Source organism: Myxine glutinosa, chromosome 13 (genome assembly GCF_964187855.1).
Source record: "Myxine glutinosa chromosome 13, kmMyxGlut1.1, whole genome shotgun sequence".
Taxonomy (NCBI): domain Eukaryota; kingdom Metazoa; phylum Chordata; class Myxini; order Myxiniformes; family Myxinidae; genus Myxine; species Myxine glutinosa.
The window spans coordinates 74419158-74439154 of record NC_136273.1 but is presented as its reverse complement, the minus strand read 5'-3'; the positions used below and the strand labels follow the sequence as shown (position 1 = coordinate 74439154).

The following is a 19997-nucleotide window of genomic DNA, read 5'->3' as shown; positions in this document are numbered from 1 at the left end:
CCCCGGTCTGAATTGCCAATTCCACCCGTCTCTTTCAGAGAAGGTTACCAATTTTGACTTGCCCCGGGCTTTACCAAGCTGAGTCGAAATGGTTTCTCACATGTCATGCATAAATTATCCTTGAGCTGAGACCATCCTTGATGTGAATGTGAATTTTTTTCTTGGCTTTTCATTATTTTACTGCTAGTTCCTGTTTATGGCTTGGTGGATGGACCTTGGCCTACTTTGAATAGCGATTATAAAAATAAAAAAAACGTTGGTTCTTGTTAATTATCCCCACACTTTTTGAGAAAAAAAAAATGCGGATATTTTAATTGGGTCTGTCCATCCATCCTGCTATCTACTCCCAAACGGTTGGGCAGAAATTCACCAAACTTAATAGTTACTTGGTATTCACCAAACTTGATCACATGGCAAGAAGGCACAAGAGCAGTACAGGGTGTTCCAAGACCTGGGCAACTTTGGTTGTCAATCTATTTAGTACCACAAATGATACAACGATACCCTTTGTTTTATATGATACAGAAACTCATACAGTTTTCTTTGTTTTCAGGCCTGGTGCTTTAATGTAAAAAAAAAAAAAATGACCACAGGAGTAAGCTCATTGTGTCGAATGGTTCATCGAGATGTGATTCAACATGAAAGTTCAGCATAATTTTTGTAAAGGTATGGAAGGAATCCGCCATCATGGACTAGTATCAGAGAGTGGTACAAGAGGTTTGAGACTGGAAGTTGTCAGAAACAGAGAAAAGTACTGGTCGACCAAGCACAAGTGCAGCAGATGTTGAACAAGTGCGTGAATCATTTCAACAAAGTCCCAGAAAATCAATCCGATGCGCATCCAGAGAACTAGGACTACCAACCCCCACTGTACACAGGATTTTACATAAAAGACTGAAGCTTTATACCTATAAGGTGCCGATTCTACAGGAACTCAAACCAAATGACGGACCCACACGCAAGGTGTTTGTCTTGGAAATGCTCAGTCATATAAAGGATGACAAAGATTACCTGAAAAATGTCATGTTCACAGATGAAGTTTGCTCTCATGTATCGGGAAGGTCAACCAGCACAATGTGAGGATCTGGAGCTCTGAAACCCCCCACATGGTGATTGAACATATACGAGACAGTTCAAAGGTCAATGTGTGGTGTGGCCTTCTCCATGACCGCTTGGTGGGTCCGTTTTTCATTGCGGGGGATACAGTGAGCTCAACAATTGACATGAACATGGTAGAAGGATTCATCTTCCCACAGATTGAAGAGCTGCAACCTGATACCATTTTTCCTGATACATCCTGAATACAAAAATACTCGTGCCGGAGCTTGGAGCCGCGTGTGGACGGTGGACAAGGCGACGGACAGATACCACATTTCCCCACACGAGGTTTTGGACAACTGCTGGGCTCTTGGAAGCTGAAGGCCGCATTTCACTTGACGGTAGAGAATCGAAAGGAGGCCGTCTAATCTGCTCGCCTCACGCTTGTTGTCTTCGACGCGCGCTGTTCTACACCGCCATTTTGGACCACTTCCCGCATGAGTGGCTACCCCAGTTTCAACAGCCGCCAAGCTCCTGAAAGTACTCTTTGGGACGCCAAGCTAAGTGCCGGCTGAAGGGGTTTATTTTCATTTTATCTTTCCCTTGACGCCGCCCCCCCACCCCCCAGAATTTCCATGTTTTAAACGTTTCCCGGTGTGTACCCTGGATAAGAATAGGTACACCGTATCCCTGCGTGTCGTAAGAGACGACTAAGAGGGTTGGCGTCAGGAAGGGCATCCGGCCATAAAAACATTGCCTCAAAAAGGGAACCATGACAATTACAACTACATATGGGCAGGGTACAGCCCGAAGTGGAGATCGGTTTCTGAGGTTTGGGACATGAAATGTAGGGACAATGACAGGGAGATCAGGAGAAGTGGTGGAAGTATTGGTCAGAAGAAGAGTGGACATATGTTGTGTGCAAGAGACGAGATGGAAGGGAAGTGGTGTGAGAATGGTGAAGGGTAGGCAGGGACAGAAATACAAGTTTGTGTGGCAAGGGTGCCTGGAGGGCGTGAATGGTGTTGGTGTCCTGTTTTCTGAGGAGTTTGTAGACAGTGTGGTGAGTGTGACGAGAGTGAGTGATAGGTTGATGATGGTGAAAATGATGATTGGAAAGCTCTTGGTGAACGTCATCTCGGGATATGCTCCGCAGGTTGGTCGAAGCGATGAAGAAAAGGACAAGTTCTGGTGTGCGATAGAGAAGCTGATGGAAAACGTGAAAGATGAGGAAGTTGTTGTGGTAGGAGGAGACCTAAATGGACATGTGGGAAGGAGTATGGATGGTTTTGACAGAGTTCATGGGGGTTACGGATATGGTGTGAGAAATGGAGAAGGTGAAAGGATTTTGGAGTTTGCTGATGGAGCTGATTTGTTGATTTGTAATACTCAGTTCCAGAAAGAGGATAATAAGCTTGTTACATACACGTCAGGTGGGTCGACGACAACCGTTGACTACCTGATGGTGCGTAGGCGAGATAGGGGGCACCTCCGGGACACAAAGGTGATCCCGGGGGAGGAGGCTGTTTCACAGCACCACTTGGTTGTCTACGACGTAAGGGTGAAAGGTGCGAGGAGAGCTCGGCGGGTGAAGTACCAACCGAGAATGAAGGTGTGGAGGTTGAAAGAGGTGACAGTAAGGGAGGCATTAAAAGAGAGGCTGAGTAGGGTCGAGGATGATGTGGTTGAGCTTGAAAGTGGTTGGATGTCGATGAAAGCTAGTCTGTTGGGAGCCGTTGGTGAGGTATGTGGATGGACAAAAGGACCACCGAGGCACTCGGAAACATGGTGGTGGGATGATGAAGTTGGAAAGAGGATTGACGAGAAGAGGAAGAAGTTCAAGGAGTGGCAGAAGGCGAAGGGTACGGGAGCAGAAACAACAGAGCATGAAAGTTATAAGGCAGCCAGGAAGGCTGCAAAGAAAGAGGTAGCAAAGGCGCAGGAGGCATGTAGGAAAATGTTCGGAGAACGCTTGGATTCGGAAGAGGGTCAGAAAGCAGTATTCAGGATTGCAAAGCAGATAGCGAAAGAGAGGTGTGATGTGATGGGGGTGAGTTGCTTGAAGGATGAAGTGGGACAAATCGTTGTCGACCCAGATGGAATTAAAGGAAGATGGAAAAGATATATGGAAATGCTGTTGAATACAGAGAATGAATGGGATGGCAACATAGAGAGTAACCCTGTTTTAGGACCGGCAGAGAAGATAACTGAGAAGGAAGTTGAGAAAGCGATAAAAGCAATGAAGGGTAGAAAAGCGGGAGGGCCGACGGGAGTTGTGGGAGATATGTTGAAGGCAGCAGGAAGTTGGGGTGGGAAGAGAATGACAGAGATCTGTAATCTGGTGGTGAAAGAAGGCCGCATTCCAGTGGATTGGGAACTGAGTACCCTCGTCCCTCTATGCAAGGGGAAAGGTGACCCTCTGGAGTGTGGCTCGTACCGAGCGATAAAGTTATTGGAGCATGGAATGAAGGTATTGGAAAGGGTGTTGGAGAGGAGGATAAGGAAGAAAGTGAAGATCGACGAAATGCAGTTTGGATTCATGCCAGGAAGAGGAACGACAGACGCGCTTTTCATTGTGAGGCAGTTGCAGGAGAAGTACATGGAGAAGAGGAAGAAGTTGTTTCTTGGGTTTCTTGATCTGGAGAAAGCATTCGATAGGGTACCACGCAAAGTATTGACATGGGCATTGAGGAAGTTAGGAGTGGAGGAATGGTTGATCAGAGTAGTGATGGCAATGTACAAAAGAGCGCGCACAGCTGTAAGGACGAAGGACGGGAACAGTGGTGAGTTTGAGGTGAAGGTGGGAGTGCATCAGGGGTCGGTACTAAGTCCACTACTATTTGTAGCTGTGATGGAGGTGCTGGCTCAGAACGTAAAGGAGGGTTTACCGTGGGAGTTGTTGTATGCAGATGATCTGGTGTTGATTGCGGAAAGTATGGATGGACTGAAGGAAAAGATGAACACGTGGAAGGAATGTATGGAGACAAAAGGTCTGAAGGTGAAAATCGGAAAGACGAAGGTGATGGCAAGTGGTAAAGCATGTGGTGAGGTGGAAAGAACTGGGAAGTGGCCCTGTGCTGTGTGTAGGAAGGGTGTCGGAGTGAACTCCATTCAATGTACAATGTGCGCTGAGTGGGTTCATCAAAAATGTAGTGGTCTGAGAGGGTCATTAACCAGTGTGGCAGCTACATTCAAATGTAAGGTGTGCACAGAGGGAGCTGCAGATGGAGGAAATGTTGAATTGGATCTTAGAGACGGCGTGAAGCTGGAAGGTGTGAAAACATTTTGCTACCTCAGAGACATGCTGAATGGAGAAGGTGGATCAGACTCGGCAACGGTTGCTCGAGTGGGATGTGCATGGAAGAAGTTTCGGGAACTGAGTGGCGTGCTGATGATGAGGGGAGTGTCGTTGAAGCTGAAGGGAAAGGTGTATGCTGCATGTGTGAGAAGTGTTATGATTTATGGGAGCGAGACATGGGTAATGAACGTAGAGCAGCAACGAAGGTTGGAAAGGGTGGAAATGCGAATGGTTCGACGGATGTGCGGAGTATCGTTGAGAGAGAGGAAGACAAATGATGAATTGCGAAAGATGATGGGAATAGAGCCTGTGATTGATGCTGTGAAGAGGAACAGGTTGAGATGGTTTGGTCATGTGTTGAGGAAGGATGAAAGTGACTGGTTGAGAAGAGTGATGGAAATGAATGTAGAAGGAAGCAGAGGACCGGGAAGACCGAGAAAGACTTGGCTAAAGATGGTGGAAGAAGAAATGCGGGCAAGGGGGTTAACAAGGAAAGATGCAAAAAATAGGGCAAAATGGAGAAGATTGTCATGGGGACCGCAAGGCTAACCCCCGCTCTGGCAGGGAAAATGGCCTTTAAAATGCATGTTGTTGTTGTTGTATCCTGAATGAAAATTTTCCAGGTCGATGGATTGGCCGAGATGGACCAACCTCGTGGCCACTACGATCACCAGACATAACCACGCTTGATTTTTTTTTTTTTTTTTTTTCTGTGGGGGTTTGTCAAAGATGTTGTCTGCAACACCAATGTGGAAAACATGCAGGATCTTCGTTCTCTGATCACAGCTACATGTGCACTGGTGGCCGCAAACATGTTTAGCCGGACGGTGCAAGAACTCGTGTATCACCTTGATGTCCTGCGCATGACAAACGGAGCTCACATTGAAGTGTATTGTTGGTGTGCACAAAATTTTGAGTTTCTGTATCATATAAACCAAAGGGTATCATTGTATCATTTGTGGTTCTAAATATATTAACCACCAAAGTTGTTCTGGTCTTTTTGGAACACCCTGTATCATTTTTGGCCATGCTCCCTGGGGCAGGGTCACAAGGTCAAATACTGAAAAATTCAATTACGGGGACATTTTAAAATGAAACTTTATATCTGCAATCAACATTGGGGGACATGAAATATGTAACGATTTTTTGGATTTGACTCCCCTGTTCATGCCCCATGGGGTGGGGACTTCGGCTCATGGGACGAAACGGGAAAACAATTTTAAACTCAAAAATTGATATTGGGTCAATCCCAGTGGAACCTTAACCCGGCTTTCAACTTTGCTTTGGTGGGAGACGTGGGGATTTGCGATGGCACACCATCAGCTTCACTGCAGTTGTACTTTATTTTCACTTATTATTAGTGGCTGGATATTTATGATTTATGCAAATGTGGGGTGCGAGGTTAAGTTGTGAGAATTGAAATGGAAATGGAGGATGAAGGTATAGAAATAGGAGCTTAAGGGAGTGTGGGAGAGGACATAGTCAGGGGAGGGGAAGGCAGGGAGCAATCTGGGTCCGGGGAGGAGGGGTTGGCGGGGGACTAGGGGTGGGGAGGGGGCTCGTAGTGGAGTTCAAATTTTCTCAATATTTGCTGCTTAAGATAAATTACTGCCCATTATGGGATGTGCTAAAACCTTTCTCAGAGGGATTGGGATTCTTTATTTATTTTAATTATTTTCAAACTTTAAACATTGGCCATCTGCATGTAGGTGCGTGAACAGACCCATCGAGTTGAGCACGAAGCCCAGTGGCGCCTCGCAGCACAAGGCGAATCGAAGGCCCTGGGGCAACAGTTGGGCAGCACGCAAGCATCAGAAAAACGGCTCAAGCACAGCCTAAACCTCTTGCAGGTGGAACGACAAGGCCTGGAGCGGCAGCTCACGGAATTGCGCAAGTACGACCTTGGCACACAAACTTGTTGGGACGATGGGCAAGGAATTTTTTCCACAATTGCCGTGCCGATTAGGAAATGTTTATTTTTTGTCTTGCTGCCTTGTATTCAGTTTATCCAAAATAATTTTTCATTGCATGGTCGGAATACGGGACCTCTCAAACCAATTTGAGGCTCACGGGTCCCACAGGACGTTTACGTAACTTGGTACATGATATCGTGTCGAATTGTCTGCACCTTGCATCCAATTAAATCCGATGGTACTTGCGCACGCATCTGGACGCACCAACAAGAATTCTGGATTCAAAATCCAGGCTGTCTAACATTATTGTGGTTATGTCAACAACCCTGAGTTAATAAATAAATAAATAAACCTATCAGTAGGATGATGGAATGCAAAAAGTTGTGTGCAAGAGTTTTTTTTTTTGTTTGTTTTTTTTAAATAAAATATAGTCTACAGTGCATGCACATGCATGAAGGTGGAATTTTAAACTGCTTTCCTTCCTTACAAACTTCCATCCTCAAACTTCCACTCCTGTCCATTTCTACCTCCTCCCCTTTGCACTGTCTCCTCTCCTTTTCGCAATTCCAACTTGTACCCCCTACGGCGCTGTATTTTCTGTTTAGGGAACGACACGAAACTGAGGGACTAATGCAAGAGTTAAAAGATCAGCTGGAGACGGAGCAGTATTTCTCGGTAGGTACAGGCATTCAATGCCGAACGGCAATGTTGCTCACAAACAACTGTGATACCATAAATGTTTGAGGCATGATGCTTTTGGACTGCACGGTTAAATCTGCACTTCCTACCTCGTTGGTCCAACTGCCTCGATATGATCGCTAACAGCTCGGTGACTTATTCACGTTCTTATTCGCACTTTGCTTGCATAGACCTTGTACAAAACTCAAGTGCGTGAGCTCAAGGAAGAGTGCGAAGAGAAGATGAAGGTCACGAAGGAACTGCAGCTGGTCATGCGTGCACAGCAAGATGACAGGTCAGTCCACTTCACAGACGGACAATGTCTACCAATTTGTGTTGCAACTTCGGATCACCTTGTAGTGGATTCCCAGTTTCAAAGCTACGCTACTACACACCGTCGCTTAACCCGACACTTGCTGCTTCCCCCGGTTCTTGTCCTCTCCCGACAGAGAGTCTCTTTTGGCGCAGCTCGAGATCACGGTGACCAAAGCCGATTCTGAACAGTTAGCACGTTCCATAGCCGAAGAGCAGTATTCGGACCTGGAGAAGGAGAAGATCATGAAGGAGTTGGAGATAAAGGAAATGCTTGGACGGCATAAGCACGAAATTTCCACCAAGGATGCGAGCTACAACTCCGTAAGTCTTATATAGCTCCCCAAATAAGATGGACAAAGCTGCTGTACAAAATGTGTTGTGGCGATTATTTATTTATTTATTTTTGGTATACAAAATCGAGGCTCATGTATGAGCTAACACATAAAACACAAAAAACAAACGGAGACATAAAATATATAATAAAGGGAGTGGGAGACAAGGGGGGAGAGAGAGGGAAGCACACCAGCACAACAACAGTAGAGAACAGGGACGTTGGTAGATCTGTGGAAGGGAGAGGGCTGGGGAAGGGGGGTACACTGTATAACATATATGGACACTACTAGGAATTTCAGCAAATGAACACTGAAGGAATAAAGCAAACGAACACTGCAGGAAAGAAGTTGGGGATTGAAAGAGGTGGATTTGGGGTGTTTCACGGGGGTAGAAAAGATCAAGGTTTTGGGTGAGGAAAGTTAAGAGATTTTTCTTTTTCTTTTTTGTATACAGAATTGAGGCTCGTGAAAGAGCTAACATTTATCACGCAAAAAAATCAGAGATGCACAAAACATATAATAAGGGTAGCGGTAGACAAGATGGGGAAAGAAGGGGAAGCACACAAACACAACATTTGAGAGCAGGGACATCGGGAGATCTTTGGGAGGGTTTGGGGGGAGGAGACGTGGGAAGGGGGGTAGAGGTGGGAGAAGTATAAAACACAAGGACACTGCATGATGGTGGTGAACAGCTGTTTTAAAGACTGGAAGGGAGGAGTTTGTTATTGAAGAGAGTGTTTGAGATTGTTCCAGAGGCAGGAGAAAAGAGGAATGAAGCAGTGAAGGTGAGCAGTGAGTCTTGATTTTGGCAGTTTCACCAGAAGAGGGTTGCTGGCAGATCTTGTGTGTCGTGAAGGAATATTTGGGGTCAGAGCAGGGGAGCAAGGCTGGAGAGGAGTCGGTAGAAGACAGAAAGACCACCAAACCTGCCTGCGGTGAGAGAGTGAAAGGCCCTCAGAATCAGCTTCATTGTGGGAGATTCCAATGATTCTAAAAGCTTTCGTTTCTACAGCGTGAAGCCGAGCTCGGTGTGAGGCAGGAGCACCAGCCCAGAGGGGAGAGCAGTATTCCATTGAGCTGCGTATGAAAGCTTTGTATGTGATGAGATCAGTGGTGCCCAGAAAGGAATTTGCATGACAGAGGATTATTTATTTTTACTTTTTGTGTTAAATCCTCATTAAAAGCCATTCAAATCTCAGGCATTGCATTTGCCCAACTTGACTCAATAATATAGTTTTTAGTCGTGTAACCCCAGATATTTTAATGAATATTTGTAGAAGTCAGGAATGTTTTGATCATTGATTTTGTGCAATTTGGTTGCTCAGTGGTGCAGCTTCTGTGACCTTTTGCCTTTGTTGCTAGCATGAGTGCATCTTGTTGTCTTGCTGTTTACCGTAGCTCGGCGAGTGCTTTTTGAGTTCCGTTTTGTTGAAATGTTCGAGGTTCGTTGGTGGTTTTATGTCCCCTCTGTAGATGGAGCAGGCGTACAGAGTGCTGTCAGTAGAAAAGGCTTTGTTGGCCAATGAGAAAGAAGAGTTGGAGAATAAGCTCAACAAAATTCAGGATGGTGAGTGATGAAAACCAAATTTTGGGCAGATTTGGATAAACGACAAAACAAATGGGACTAATGGGTAGACTTTGTCTTGACAACAAAAATGCTCATAATTTGGTGGTTGGTGATTTATGTTTATTTTATTGTTGCTTTTGCAGAGTTGCAGCGGTTACGAGAATCTGATAATGAATCGCTACAGGTGAAGGCCCAATTAGAGAAGCAGCTGCAGACTGAGCGAATGCTGAAATCACAGGTAAGATAGACCTGCCAATACAGTCCACGCAACAAAATATCGACCGAACACCATAAAATATTCCCATCCCTCCTGTATGTGCATATAACCACGTTGTCCCATGACCAAAGGCCCGAGAAACCCTTAAAACTATCTTGGACTTTCCTGCGCTGCTTGTGTTTAATATGCCGTGTTGGTCAGGAAGGTTACTGTTTTGCAGAAACATGAGTCTTTGCCTGTTCGGGGACTTTGTCACACAGGCAGTGAACAAGCTTGCTGAGATCATGAACCGAAAAGACATGCGGTTAGACCGTCGGCGATCCAGCAGCCAGGACTTGCGACGTAAAGAGAAAGAAAACCGCAAGCTCCAGCTGGATCTGAATCACGAACGGGAAAAGTTTGGTCAGATGGTCGCCAAGTACGAGCGAGATCTCGACGAAATGCAGGCGGTGAGAAGCCCATCTGGAAGGTTCAGTTTTGGTGTAATTTTGTTTGACCTTGCCTCTTTAATTCGTTCATTACGCATTAATGGAAGATGTCCGTCAGTATCGCGATCCATATATTAATCTGCACGTGCGTTGACATTGTGACTTAATGAAGACGGTGTATGAACGCTTAACGTGGGCAGTAGTCTTCCGGGGGTGTGCCAGTGGGGGTTAACTCCCCAGGCGGTAGCACGTACTGTGTTGCTTGTTGTCTGGCAGCAAATAGCCGAGGACGGCCAACAGCGCACGGAGCTTCAGATGGCGCTTTTCAGCAAGGACAGCGACATTGAGCAGCTCCGCGTTCAGCTCCAAGCTGTAACCGACTCCGCCAGCATCGGGAGTGGCCACGGAGATGGAGATGCGCTTGATGGATATCTAGGTATGCATCTGTCTGCTCCTTGGGCTGGGTGTCCCTGCATGGCCATCTTGCCGTTAAACTCGTCAACAAAGCTGATGATGAAATGTCAAGTGGTGGTCTCGTGACCTGTTTTATTTCATTCTTTTTTAGGTGCATGACTGGAGTTTCCAGGTTAAGATATGTTTGTGTGTGTTTGTTCATACCTTCTGAATGTCACTTTATTTTTTGCAATGTTGGATTTTTCTATCTTGTTGTTCACGGCAATGTTATGATTTATAAGTGCTCGAGTAATCTTCCCATCCCTCCTACATGTAATACAACCTCAGAGTCTCGTTTGGAAGGTTGGCTGGCTGTTCCAAATAAGAACAACATTAAGAGACATGGCTGGAGGAAGCAGGTGAGTGCAAGGTGATCATTGGGGGCTTCCAGATTATTCATTTAAACCCTGAGCAGTTCATTCAACCTTTTTTTGTTCTTTTTTCTTTTTTTCCCAACAAGCATGTCGGGCACCAGCACTTTGTGGAAATGTCTTTCTCGCAAGACGTGAAATGCAAAGCGAGATAGTAAACGGTTCAATTCCTCATTTGTAATACAGGTTGTGGAAGGAAAAAATAAAAACGACCTGCACTTTTTCTCAAACTTTACGTTATTAAAGTGCGTTTTTCACATTAATATAAGAGGATGTGTTTTTCAAACTGTAATTACTGTAACCTTAGTTGATATTCAACTGTAATGTCCGATGGATTTCTCTCATCTCCCCGTCCTGTTCTGGCTGGAGTTCCCCAAGGCAGTGTTCTGGTCCCTGTGCTTTTTCTGATCTTCATCAATGATCTAAGCCTGGTGTTGGCTTTAGCGGTTAGGGTGCCGGCTTGGGATCCTAGGATCCTGGGTTCGAATCCGGGTCGATCGCTGACTTAACGCCAGGGGGGTTGACTCAGCCTGTCATCCTTCCGAGGTCGGCAAATTGAGTACCAGCTTGCTGGGATGAATGATCACGGTGTGTGCCCCGATTTAGAATGGGCACACTGTATCCCTGCGCATCGTAAGAGCGTGACCAAGGGTTGGCGTCAGGAAGGGCATCCGGCCATACAAACATTGCCTCAAACAGGGAACCATGATTGTCATGGGGCCCGCAAGGCTAACCCCCGCTCTAGCGGGGAAAATGGCCTTAAAACGATCATTCATTCATTCATTCATATTCAATGTCCTGAACCAGGAGTACCTACAGTTGTGAACAACAAATGGAGCTACCTGTGTTGAATTTTCTTTCAAGTGTCAGTTTTAGAATGTTGCACCCCTTCGTTCCTCCTCTTCCCCACAGTACGTGGTGGTTAGCAGTAAGAAGATACTGTTTTACAATGATGAACAAGAGCGAGAGCAGTCCAACCCGTCTCTGGTACTCGACATCGAGTGAGCATACGCTTGTTAATTGGTGCTTCTTTTCAATAATAGTGGGTCCAGAAAGCGAAACGCGCAGGTTTGATGGCAGGCAGTGTGATGTGTGGCAGAAACATGGAACCCAGCCTTTAGTACGCTAAGATACCTTTACTAATGGCAAACTTTACTGATGAATTTTCTTGTGCTGTATTCGATATTTCGTGCATAGTATAGAGTTCAGTTGGTACGAGGTATTTTGTGGTGATTTTTCTTCTTCTTCTGCCCTCACGTCTCCTTTCCTCCACCTGTGTACAGCAAGTTGTTTCACGTGCGTTCGGTGACTCAAGGGGACGTATATCGTGCTGAGGCCAAGGACATACCCCAGATATTCCAGGTAAAATGCACACTTGTGCCACATGGTGGATTCTTATTTTCCCTTTTGTGCATCCCAATTAGTTCACAAGGCACAATCATGAATCTTTGCATTCATTCATTAGTTGTTACAGTGATGGTGCTTGTACATGTTGCTTGCAGTACAAAGGCATTAGGAGACATCCATCTACCTTTATACGAATTCTTAGGATATTGGAATACAATGGACAAATCGACAGTGTATGGGATATGAGCCGTGGATTCCGAGGGGAATTCCAAAGAGGTAGATTCCATTAAATAATTGGCAAGCACATACCACGAGGTTAATGCACTTCCAGCAACGTTTGGTGTGTTCTCGTACACAGATCTTGTATGCGAATGAGGGAGAGAGCCGCAAAGTTCAGGACGTCACCGCTGAGCAACTAGCGCTGAGTGAACGTGATGGCTGCCGTTCGCATAAGGGTCATGAGTTTATCCCAACGCTCTACCACTTCCCGACCAATTGCGAGGCCTGCACCAAGCCCCTATGGAACGTATTTAAGCCTCCGCCTGCACTTGAGTGCCGCCGGTGTCACGTCAAGTGCCATCGAGACCACTTAGACCGTGCGGAGCTTATCATCGCACCTTGCAAAGGTAATTGTGTCGTAGTTGCTTTTTCTCTTCTTTTTTATTATTATTTTTTCTTTGAGTACGAGGTTCATCCCAGAAGTTCTGTCACCCTTGCTTTTAAACTTTAAGCAAGGTGTTCATGCGATCACAATGGGTTGAATCGATGTGCGCACACTTGCTTCCAAGCTGTCTAGTTGGGTTTGAATCCCATCCCAGCTACGGTGTTTCGCAGGCGTGGCTTCCAATTCCAAGTTTTAATTCCAAGGCGTGCATTCATCAATGTGCGTGCCTTCCTTTGGATGGCATTAAACTGAGTGTCCCGACTGCCGGCATTAAATGTTGGATGTTAAAGATCCCGCAGTCTCTTTTACAAAGAGTCAGCGAGTTACGCTGAACAAATTTCAAATGAATGCCCTGATGGACTGCTGGGAAGGCAATGGCAAACCACCCAGTACCACCTTCGCCTAGGAATTGCTTCAGCAGCACATACACTCTGTAAAGAGAATGGTACATCTCATCATGGTCAACCAAGGATGGTGCCATTGCAGAAAGCTTCAGGAAAGAAGAAATCCAAACTGTTCTTGCATTAATGGGGATCCAAATGAAAAATGATAATGCACATCAAATCCACTAAGAAATATTTGCAATTCCTCATGTATCTTGCTCAAGAGTCTAGACAGAGCATTGGTTTGCCAAAGCAGTTTCTTGGCTCGGGTGACAATCCTGGATGGGTCACCATTCCGACACAGGGAATCGGGCAGCAATTTGGGGTCTTCTGACTCAAAGGCCTCCTCTGTTCTGGGATCCTCCATAATTGAAGGTCTGGGATCCTCCGTAATTGTAGGTCTGGGATCCTCCGTAATTGTAGGTCTGGGATCCTCCGTAATTGGGATGGGGGAAGGGGAAGACTTCCGGTCCCTCGAGCGACGGGGCTTGCTTCAATCTCTCCACGGCATCAAAGTTTGAGTGTTTTCCCGTTAGTTTCTTTGTCAAATTTCCACTGGGTATTTTGTTGTGTATGTGTTATTGTGTGTTCCTATTTGGTTTTGGTTTTGTAGTTGTTGCAAATTTGTGTGTAATTAGTCGTTTTTTTGTTCGCGCCTCGTGCGCCTCGTGCGGCCTGGTCTCTCCAGGCTCCCTCCCCCCCGTCAGTGTTTTGTGAATATGGGTTCTTTCCTTCATAGTATTTGCTTGTTTCTTTGATTTCTTTTCTCCCCCCCTACCTCTCACGAACATCTTACCCTTTGTCCAGCGTTTTGAAAACAGAACAAACAAATAAACAAACAAACAAAAATATATATATATTAATTCTTTCTCTCCTCCCGGACACGTGCTTGTTCGCTCTCCTCCTCGTCTCGACTTGTGCCCCGCCCCCTATATCTCGTTTTTCTTCCACCTCCGCTCCTGCTTTCTCAAATACATGTTCTCACTTAGAGACTTTTCCCAGATTGTTTTTCATGGTTTTGTTTAAATATTATTTAAATATGTTCAAACAAACCGCAGCGGTGATGCTTACGCCGCCCTCACACCCCCCCCCCCCCCCCCCCCCCAGAATTTCCATGTTTTAAACGTTTCCCAGTGTGTACCCTGGATAAGAATAGGTACACCGTATCCCTGCGTGTCGTAAGAGACGACTAAGAGGGTTGGCGTCAGGAAGGGCATCCGGCCATAAAAACATTGCCTCAAAAAGAGAACCATGACAATTACAACTACATCTGGGCAGGGTACAGCCCGAAGTGGAGATCCGTTTCTGAGGTTTGGGACATGGAATGTAGGGACAATGACAGGCAGATCAGGAGAAGTGGTGGAAGTATTGGTCAGAAGAAGAGTGGACATATGTTGTGTGCAAGAGACGAGATGGAAGGGAAGTGGTGTGAGAATGGTGAAGGGTAGGCAGGGACAGAAATACAAGTTTATGTGGCAAGGGTGCCTGGAGGGCGTGAATGGTGTTGGTGTCCTGTTTTCTGAGGAGTTTGTAGACAGTGTGGTGAGTGTGACGAGAGTGAGTGATAGGTTGATGATGGTGAAAATGATGATTGGAAAGCTCTTGGTGAACGTCATCTCGGGATATGCTCCGCAGGTTGGTCGAAGCGATGAAGAGAAGGACAAGTTCTGGTGTGCGATAGAGAAGCTGATGGAAAACGTGAAAGATGAGGAAGTTGTTGTGGTAGGAGGAGACCTAAATGGACATGAGGGAAGGAGTATGGATGGTTTTGACTGAGTTCATGGGGGTTACGGATATGGTGTGAGAAATGGAGAAGGTGAAAGGATTTTGGAGTTTGCTGATGGAGCTGATTTGTTGATTTGTAATACTCAGTTCCAGAAAGAGGATAATAAGCTTGTTACATACATGTCAGGTGGGTCGACGACAACCGTTGACTACCTGATGGTGCATAGGCGAGATAGGGGGCACCTCTGGGACACAAAGGTGATCCCGGGGGAGGAGGCTGTTTCACAGCACCACTTGGTTGTCTGCGACATAAGGGTGAAAGGTGCGAGGAGAGCTCGGCGGGTGAAGTACCAACCGAGAATGAAGGTGTGGAGGTTGAAAGAGGTGACAGTAAGGGAGGCATTAAAAGAGAGGCTGAGTAGGGTCGAGGATGATGTGGTTGAGCTTGAAAGTGGTTGGATGTCAATGAAAGCTAGTCTGTTGGGAGCCGTTGGTGAGGTATGTGGATGGACAAAAGGACTACCGAGGCACTCGGAAACATGGTGGTGTGATGATGAAGTTGGAAAGAGGATTGACGAGAAGAGGAAGAAGTTCAAGGAGTGGCAGAAGGCGAAGGGTACGGGTGCAGAAACAGCAGAGCATGAAAGTTATAAGGCAGCCAGGAAGGCTGCAAAGAAAGAGGTAGCAAAGGCGCAGGAGGCATGTAGGAAAATGTTCGGAGAACGCTTGCATTCGGAATAGGGTCAGAAAGCAGTATTCAGGATTGCAAAGCAGATAGCGAAAGAGAGGTGTGATGTGATGGGGGTGAGTTGCATGAAGGATGAAGTGGGACAAATCGTTGTCGACCCAGATGGAATTAAAGGAAGATGGAAAAGATATATGGAAATGCTGTTGAATACAGAGAATGAATGGGATGGCAACATAGAGAGTAACCCAGTTTTAGGACCGGCAGAGAAGATAACTGAGAAGGAAGTTGAAGAAGCGATAAAAGCAATGAAGGGTAGAAAAGCGGGGGGGACGACGGGAGTTGTGGGAGATATGTTGAAGGCAGCAGGAAGTTTGGGTGTGAAGAGAATGACAGAGATCTGTAATCTGGTGGTGAAAGAAGGCCGCATTCCAGTGGATTGGGAACTGAGTACCCTCGTCCCTCCATACAAGGGGAAAGGTGACCCTCTGGAGTGTGGCTCGTACCGAGCGATAAAGTTATTGGAGCATGGAATGAAGGTATTGGAAAGGGTGTTGGAGAGGAGGATAAGGAAGAAGGTGAAGATCGACGAAATGCAGTTTGGATTTATGCCAGGAAGAGGAACGACAGACGCGCTTTTCATTGTGAGGCAGTTGCAGGAGAAGTACATGGAGAAGAGGAAGAAGTTGTTTCTTGGGTTTGTTGATCTGGAGAAAGCATTCGATAGGGTTCCACGCAAAGTATTGACATGGGCATTGAGGAAGTTAGGAGTGGAGGAATGGTTGATCAGAGTAGTGATGGCAATGTACAAAAGAGCGCGCACAGCTGTAAGGACGAAGGACGGGAACAGTGGTGAGTTTGAGGTGAAGGTGGGAGTGCATCAGGGGTCGGTACTAAGTCCACTACTATTTGTAGCTGTGATGGAGGTGCTGGCTCAGAACGTAAAGGAGGGTTTACCGTGGGAGTTGTTGTATGCAGATGATCTGGTGTTGATTGCGGAAAGTATGGATGGACTGAAGGAAAAGATGAACAAGTGGAAGGAATGAATGGAGACAAAAGGTCTGAAGGTGAATATCGGAAAGACGAAGGTGATGGCAAGTGGTAAAGCATGTGGTGAGGTGGAAAGAACTGGGAAGTGGCCCTGTGCTGTGTGTAGGAAGGGTGTCGGAGTGAACTCCATTCAATGTACAATGTGCGTTGAGTGGGTTCATCAAAAATGTAGTGGTCTGAGAGGGTCATTAACCAGTGTGGCAGCTACATTCAAATGTAAGGTGTGCACAGAGGGAGCTGCAGATGGAGGAAAGGTTGAGTTGGATCTTGGAGACGGCATGAAGCTGGAAGGTGTGAAAACATTTTGCTACCTCGGAGACATGCTGAATGGAGAAGGTGGATCAGACTCAGCAACGGTTGCTCGAGTGAGATGTGCATGGAAGAAGTTTCGGGAACTGAGTGGCGTGCTGATGATGAGGGGAGTGTCGTTGAAGCTGAAGGGAAAGGTGTATGCTGCATGTGTGAGAAGTGTTGTGATTTATGGGAGCGAGACATGGGTAATGAAGGTAGAGCAGCAACGAAGGTTGGAAAGGGTGGAAATGCAAATGGTTCGACGGATGTGCGGAGTATCGTTGAGAGAGAGGAAGACAAATGATGAATTGCGAAAGATGATGGGAATAGAGCCTGTGATTGATGCTGTGAAGAGGAACAGGTTGAGATGGTTTGGTCATGTGTTGAGGAAGGATGAAAGTGACTGGTTGAGAAGAGTGATGGCTCTAGTAGGGAAAATGGCCTTTAAAATGCATGTTGTTGTTTGTTGTTGGATCCTCCGTAATTGTAGGTCTGGGATCCTCTATAAATGTAGGTCTGGGATCCTCTATAATTGAAGGTCTGGGATCCTCCATAATTGAAGGTCTGGGATCCTCCATAATTAAGGTCTGGGATCCTCCTTAATTGAAGGTCTGGGATCCTCCGTAATTGACGGTCTGGGATCCTCCATAATTGAAGGTCTGGGATCCTCCATAATTAAGGTCTGGGATCCTCCATAATTGAAGGTCTGGGATCCTCCGTAATTGACGGTCTGGGATCCTCTGTAATTGAAGGTCTGGGATCCTCTGTAATTGAAGGTCTGGGATCCTCTGTAATTGAAGGTCTGGGATCCTCTGTAATTGAAGGTCTGGGATCCTCCGTAATTGAAGATCTGGGATCCTCCGTAATTGAAGGTTTGTGGTCCTCCGTAATTGAAGGTCTGGGATCCTCCGTAATTGAAGGTCTGGGATCCTCCGTAATTGTAGGTCTGGGATCCTCTATAAATGTAGGTCTGGGATCCTCTATAAATGTAGGTCTGGGATCCTCTGTAATTGAAGGTCTGGGATCCTCCGTAATTGAAGGTCTGGGATCCTCCGTAATTGAAGGTCTGGGATCCTCCGTTATTGAAGGTTTGGGATCCTCCGTAATTGAAGGTCTGGGATCCTACGTAATTGAAGGTCTGGGATCCTCCGTTATTGACGGTTTGGGATCCTCCGTTATTGACGGTTTGGGATCCTCCGTTATTGACGGTTTGGGATCCTCCGTTATTGAAGGTCTGGGATTCTCCATAATTTAAGGTCTGGGATCCTCCATAATTGAAGGTCTGGGATCCTCTGTTATTGACGGTCTGGGATCCTCTGTAATTGAAGGTCTGGGATCCTCTGTAATTGACGGTCTGGGATCCTCTATAAATGTAGGTCTGAGATCCTCTATAAATGTAGGTCTGGGATCCTCCGTAATTGAAGGTCTGGGATCCTCCATAATTGAAGGTCTGGGATCCTCTGTAATTGACGGTCTGGGATCCTCTGTAATTGAAGGTCTGGGATCCTCTGTAATTGAAGGTCTGGGATCCTCTGTAATTGAAGGTCTGGGATCCTCTGTAATTGAAGGTCTGGGATCCTCTGTAATTGAAGGTCTGGGATCCTCTGTAATTGAAGGTCTGGGATCCTCTGTAATTGAAGGTCTGGGATCCTCTGTAATTGAAGGTCTGGGATCCTCTGTAATTGAAGGTCTGGTATCCTCCAAATCGAAGGTCTCTTAACTGGGATGTTCTGAAAGAAGATTCATTTGCACTGTGAATCAATTGCACCATCATTTGCACCATCATTTGCACCATCAATGAGATTGATGAACCTGCACTGGTGAGATGCATTTGAGATTGAGTTCTGTCACATCATGTGACATAAATATAGTTGTAAATGGTACTATGGCCATTGTATTTGTGGGGTCACAACCTTTGGGACTTTTGGGATGAGGCTCATATTTTGGTCTTAAATTTAACCATTAACATTTTTAATTCGTTCATTTGTTTATTACATATTGATTGAACTTGGAGGTAAATTAAGACCAATGAAAGCATAACTTTATTGTACCCCCAAAATCCTTTTTGTATGGAAGCATTTGTGAACTCTCACCCATGTCTCGGTCAATTATCGCATGTTTTTTAGTGAGCTACGACGTGGCATCCGCTAAGGACATCTTGCTGTTGGCGGCATCCTCGGACGAGCAGAAGCGCTGGGTGTCTCGCCTCATGAAGAGGATTCCCAGAAAATCGCCAGCATCTGAGGGGGATACTGGTAGTCTTGCACGCGGCTCCCCCCGCTCCTCTCTTCGCTCTGCGACCCAGTCAATACGACGCAGTGGCCGGCAGCAGTCGCAAATCAAGCCCAGGTTGGTGTGCACGGAACGAGAGATCTTTCAAACTTGATGGTTCTGTTACTTTGTGGAATGAACCGACTCTGTGGTTAAGATTGCCGGCTGGGTCTTCTTGTTGGTTGTTCTGGTTTAGCGAAGGTTCACAGAGGAGCATCTTCCAGGTAGACCAGCTTTGGTCACCGCCTGGGCATGCCCTACGCTGGAGTCTAGTCCAGGGCTGGATCTGTAAGTTTCTATTGAGTGCTTTGTTTGCTTTGTGATTGCCATTCCAGGATTTTTTTCTGTCCTCAAAAGCCTCATGTCCTCCCACCATGCTTGGTCAATTTGGAGATTCCCATTCTAGGATGGGTTCAACAATGCAAGGCCAATGTGAATAGATATTCATATCCCTATTTTCAAGAACCAAATATGCAAACCTTGCATCAAATCTGTTGTTCAACTTTAATTCCTGAACCCAACATTGATTTAATTTTACTAGTACACCCGCACACTGTGGGAGCGGCAGGAAGGGTCATTCCTCTTTTGGGTACATAGATTTCAGTCGATCTATGGTCGATGATCGTTTTAAGGGGAAAAATGGCCTTAAAACGATCATTCATTCATTTTTATGGTCGGGTCTCAAGAACATTGGGTGTGTGTTCATTTACCAAGTTTCTTGTGGAGAGTTCACCATTTGGTTTAAACATTCAAGCAAGCACTCCATTCAAAACCGTTAAGGAACGGCTGGTTTGGCAAGCCCTAGCTAGCTGCTTGGTAAATGAGCACACCCTGGCCTTCCTCCCTTTCAGTTTCGTGTTAAACAGCAGGAGCGAGTTTCAAAAGGCTGCCACGAAAAACGCCATGTTAGCACCAGAAAGGGTCATGTTATTACCCCAACCCTTGTGGATGTTATTATTATTACCTTGTGT

The 19997-nt window shown here is 46.0% G+C and overlaps 1 protein-coding gene across 2 annotated transcripts in view; it reads left to right on the top strand.

The window, feature by feature from the left end:
• Positions 1-19997, top strand: part of LOC137412123 (rho-associated protein kinase 2) — a 79108-nt gene that overhangs the window by 37030 nt on the left and 22081 nt on the right. For both annotated transcript variants that reach the window (XM_068097389.2, XM_068097391.2), the window contains exons 21-33: positions 6046-6230; positions 6855-6924; positions 7119-7222; positions 7377-7563; positions 9048-9141; positions 9285-9379; positions 9619-9807; positions 10063-10222; positions 10528-10598; positions 11523-11611; positions 11894-11972; positions 12316-12583; positions 18882-19104. In XM_068097389.2, coding sequence (XP_067953490.2) covers positions 6046-6230; positions 6855-6924; positions 7119-7222; positions 7377-7563; positions 9048-9141; positions 9285-9379; positions 9619-9807; positions 10063-10222; positions 10528-10598; positions 11523-11611; positions 11894-11972; positions 12316-12583; positions 18882-19104 — 1814 coding nt within the window. The remainder of the gene's footprint in view (positions 1-6045; positions 6231-6854; positions 6925-7118; positions 7223-7376; positions 7564-9047; positions 9142-9284; positions 9380-9618; positions 9808-10062; positions 10223-10527; positions 10599-11522; positions 11612-11893; positions 11973-12315; positions 12584-18881; positions 19105-19997) is intronic.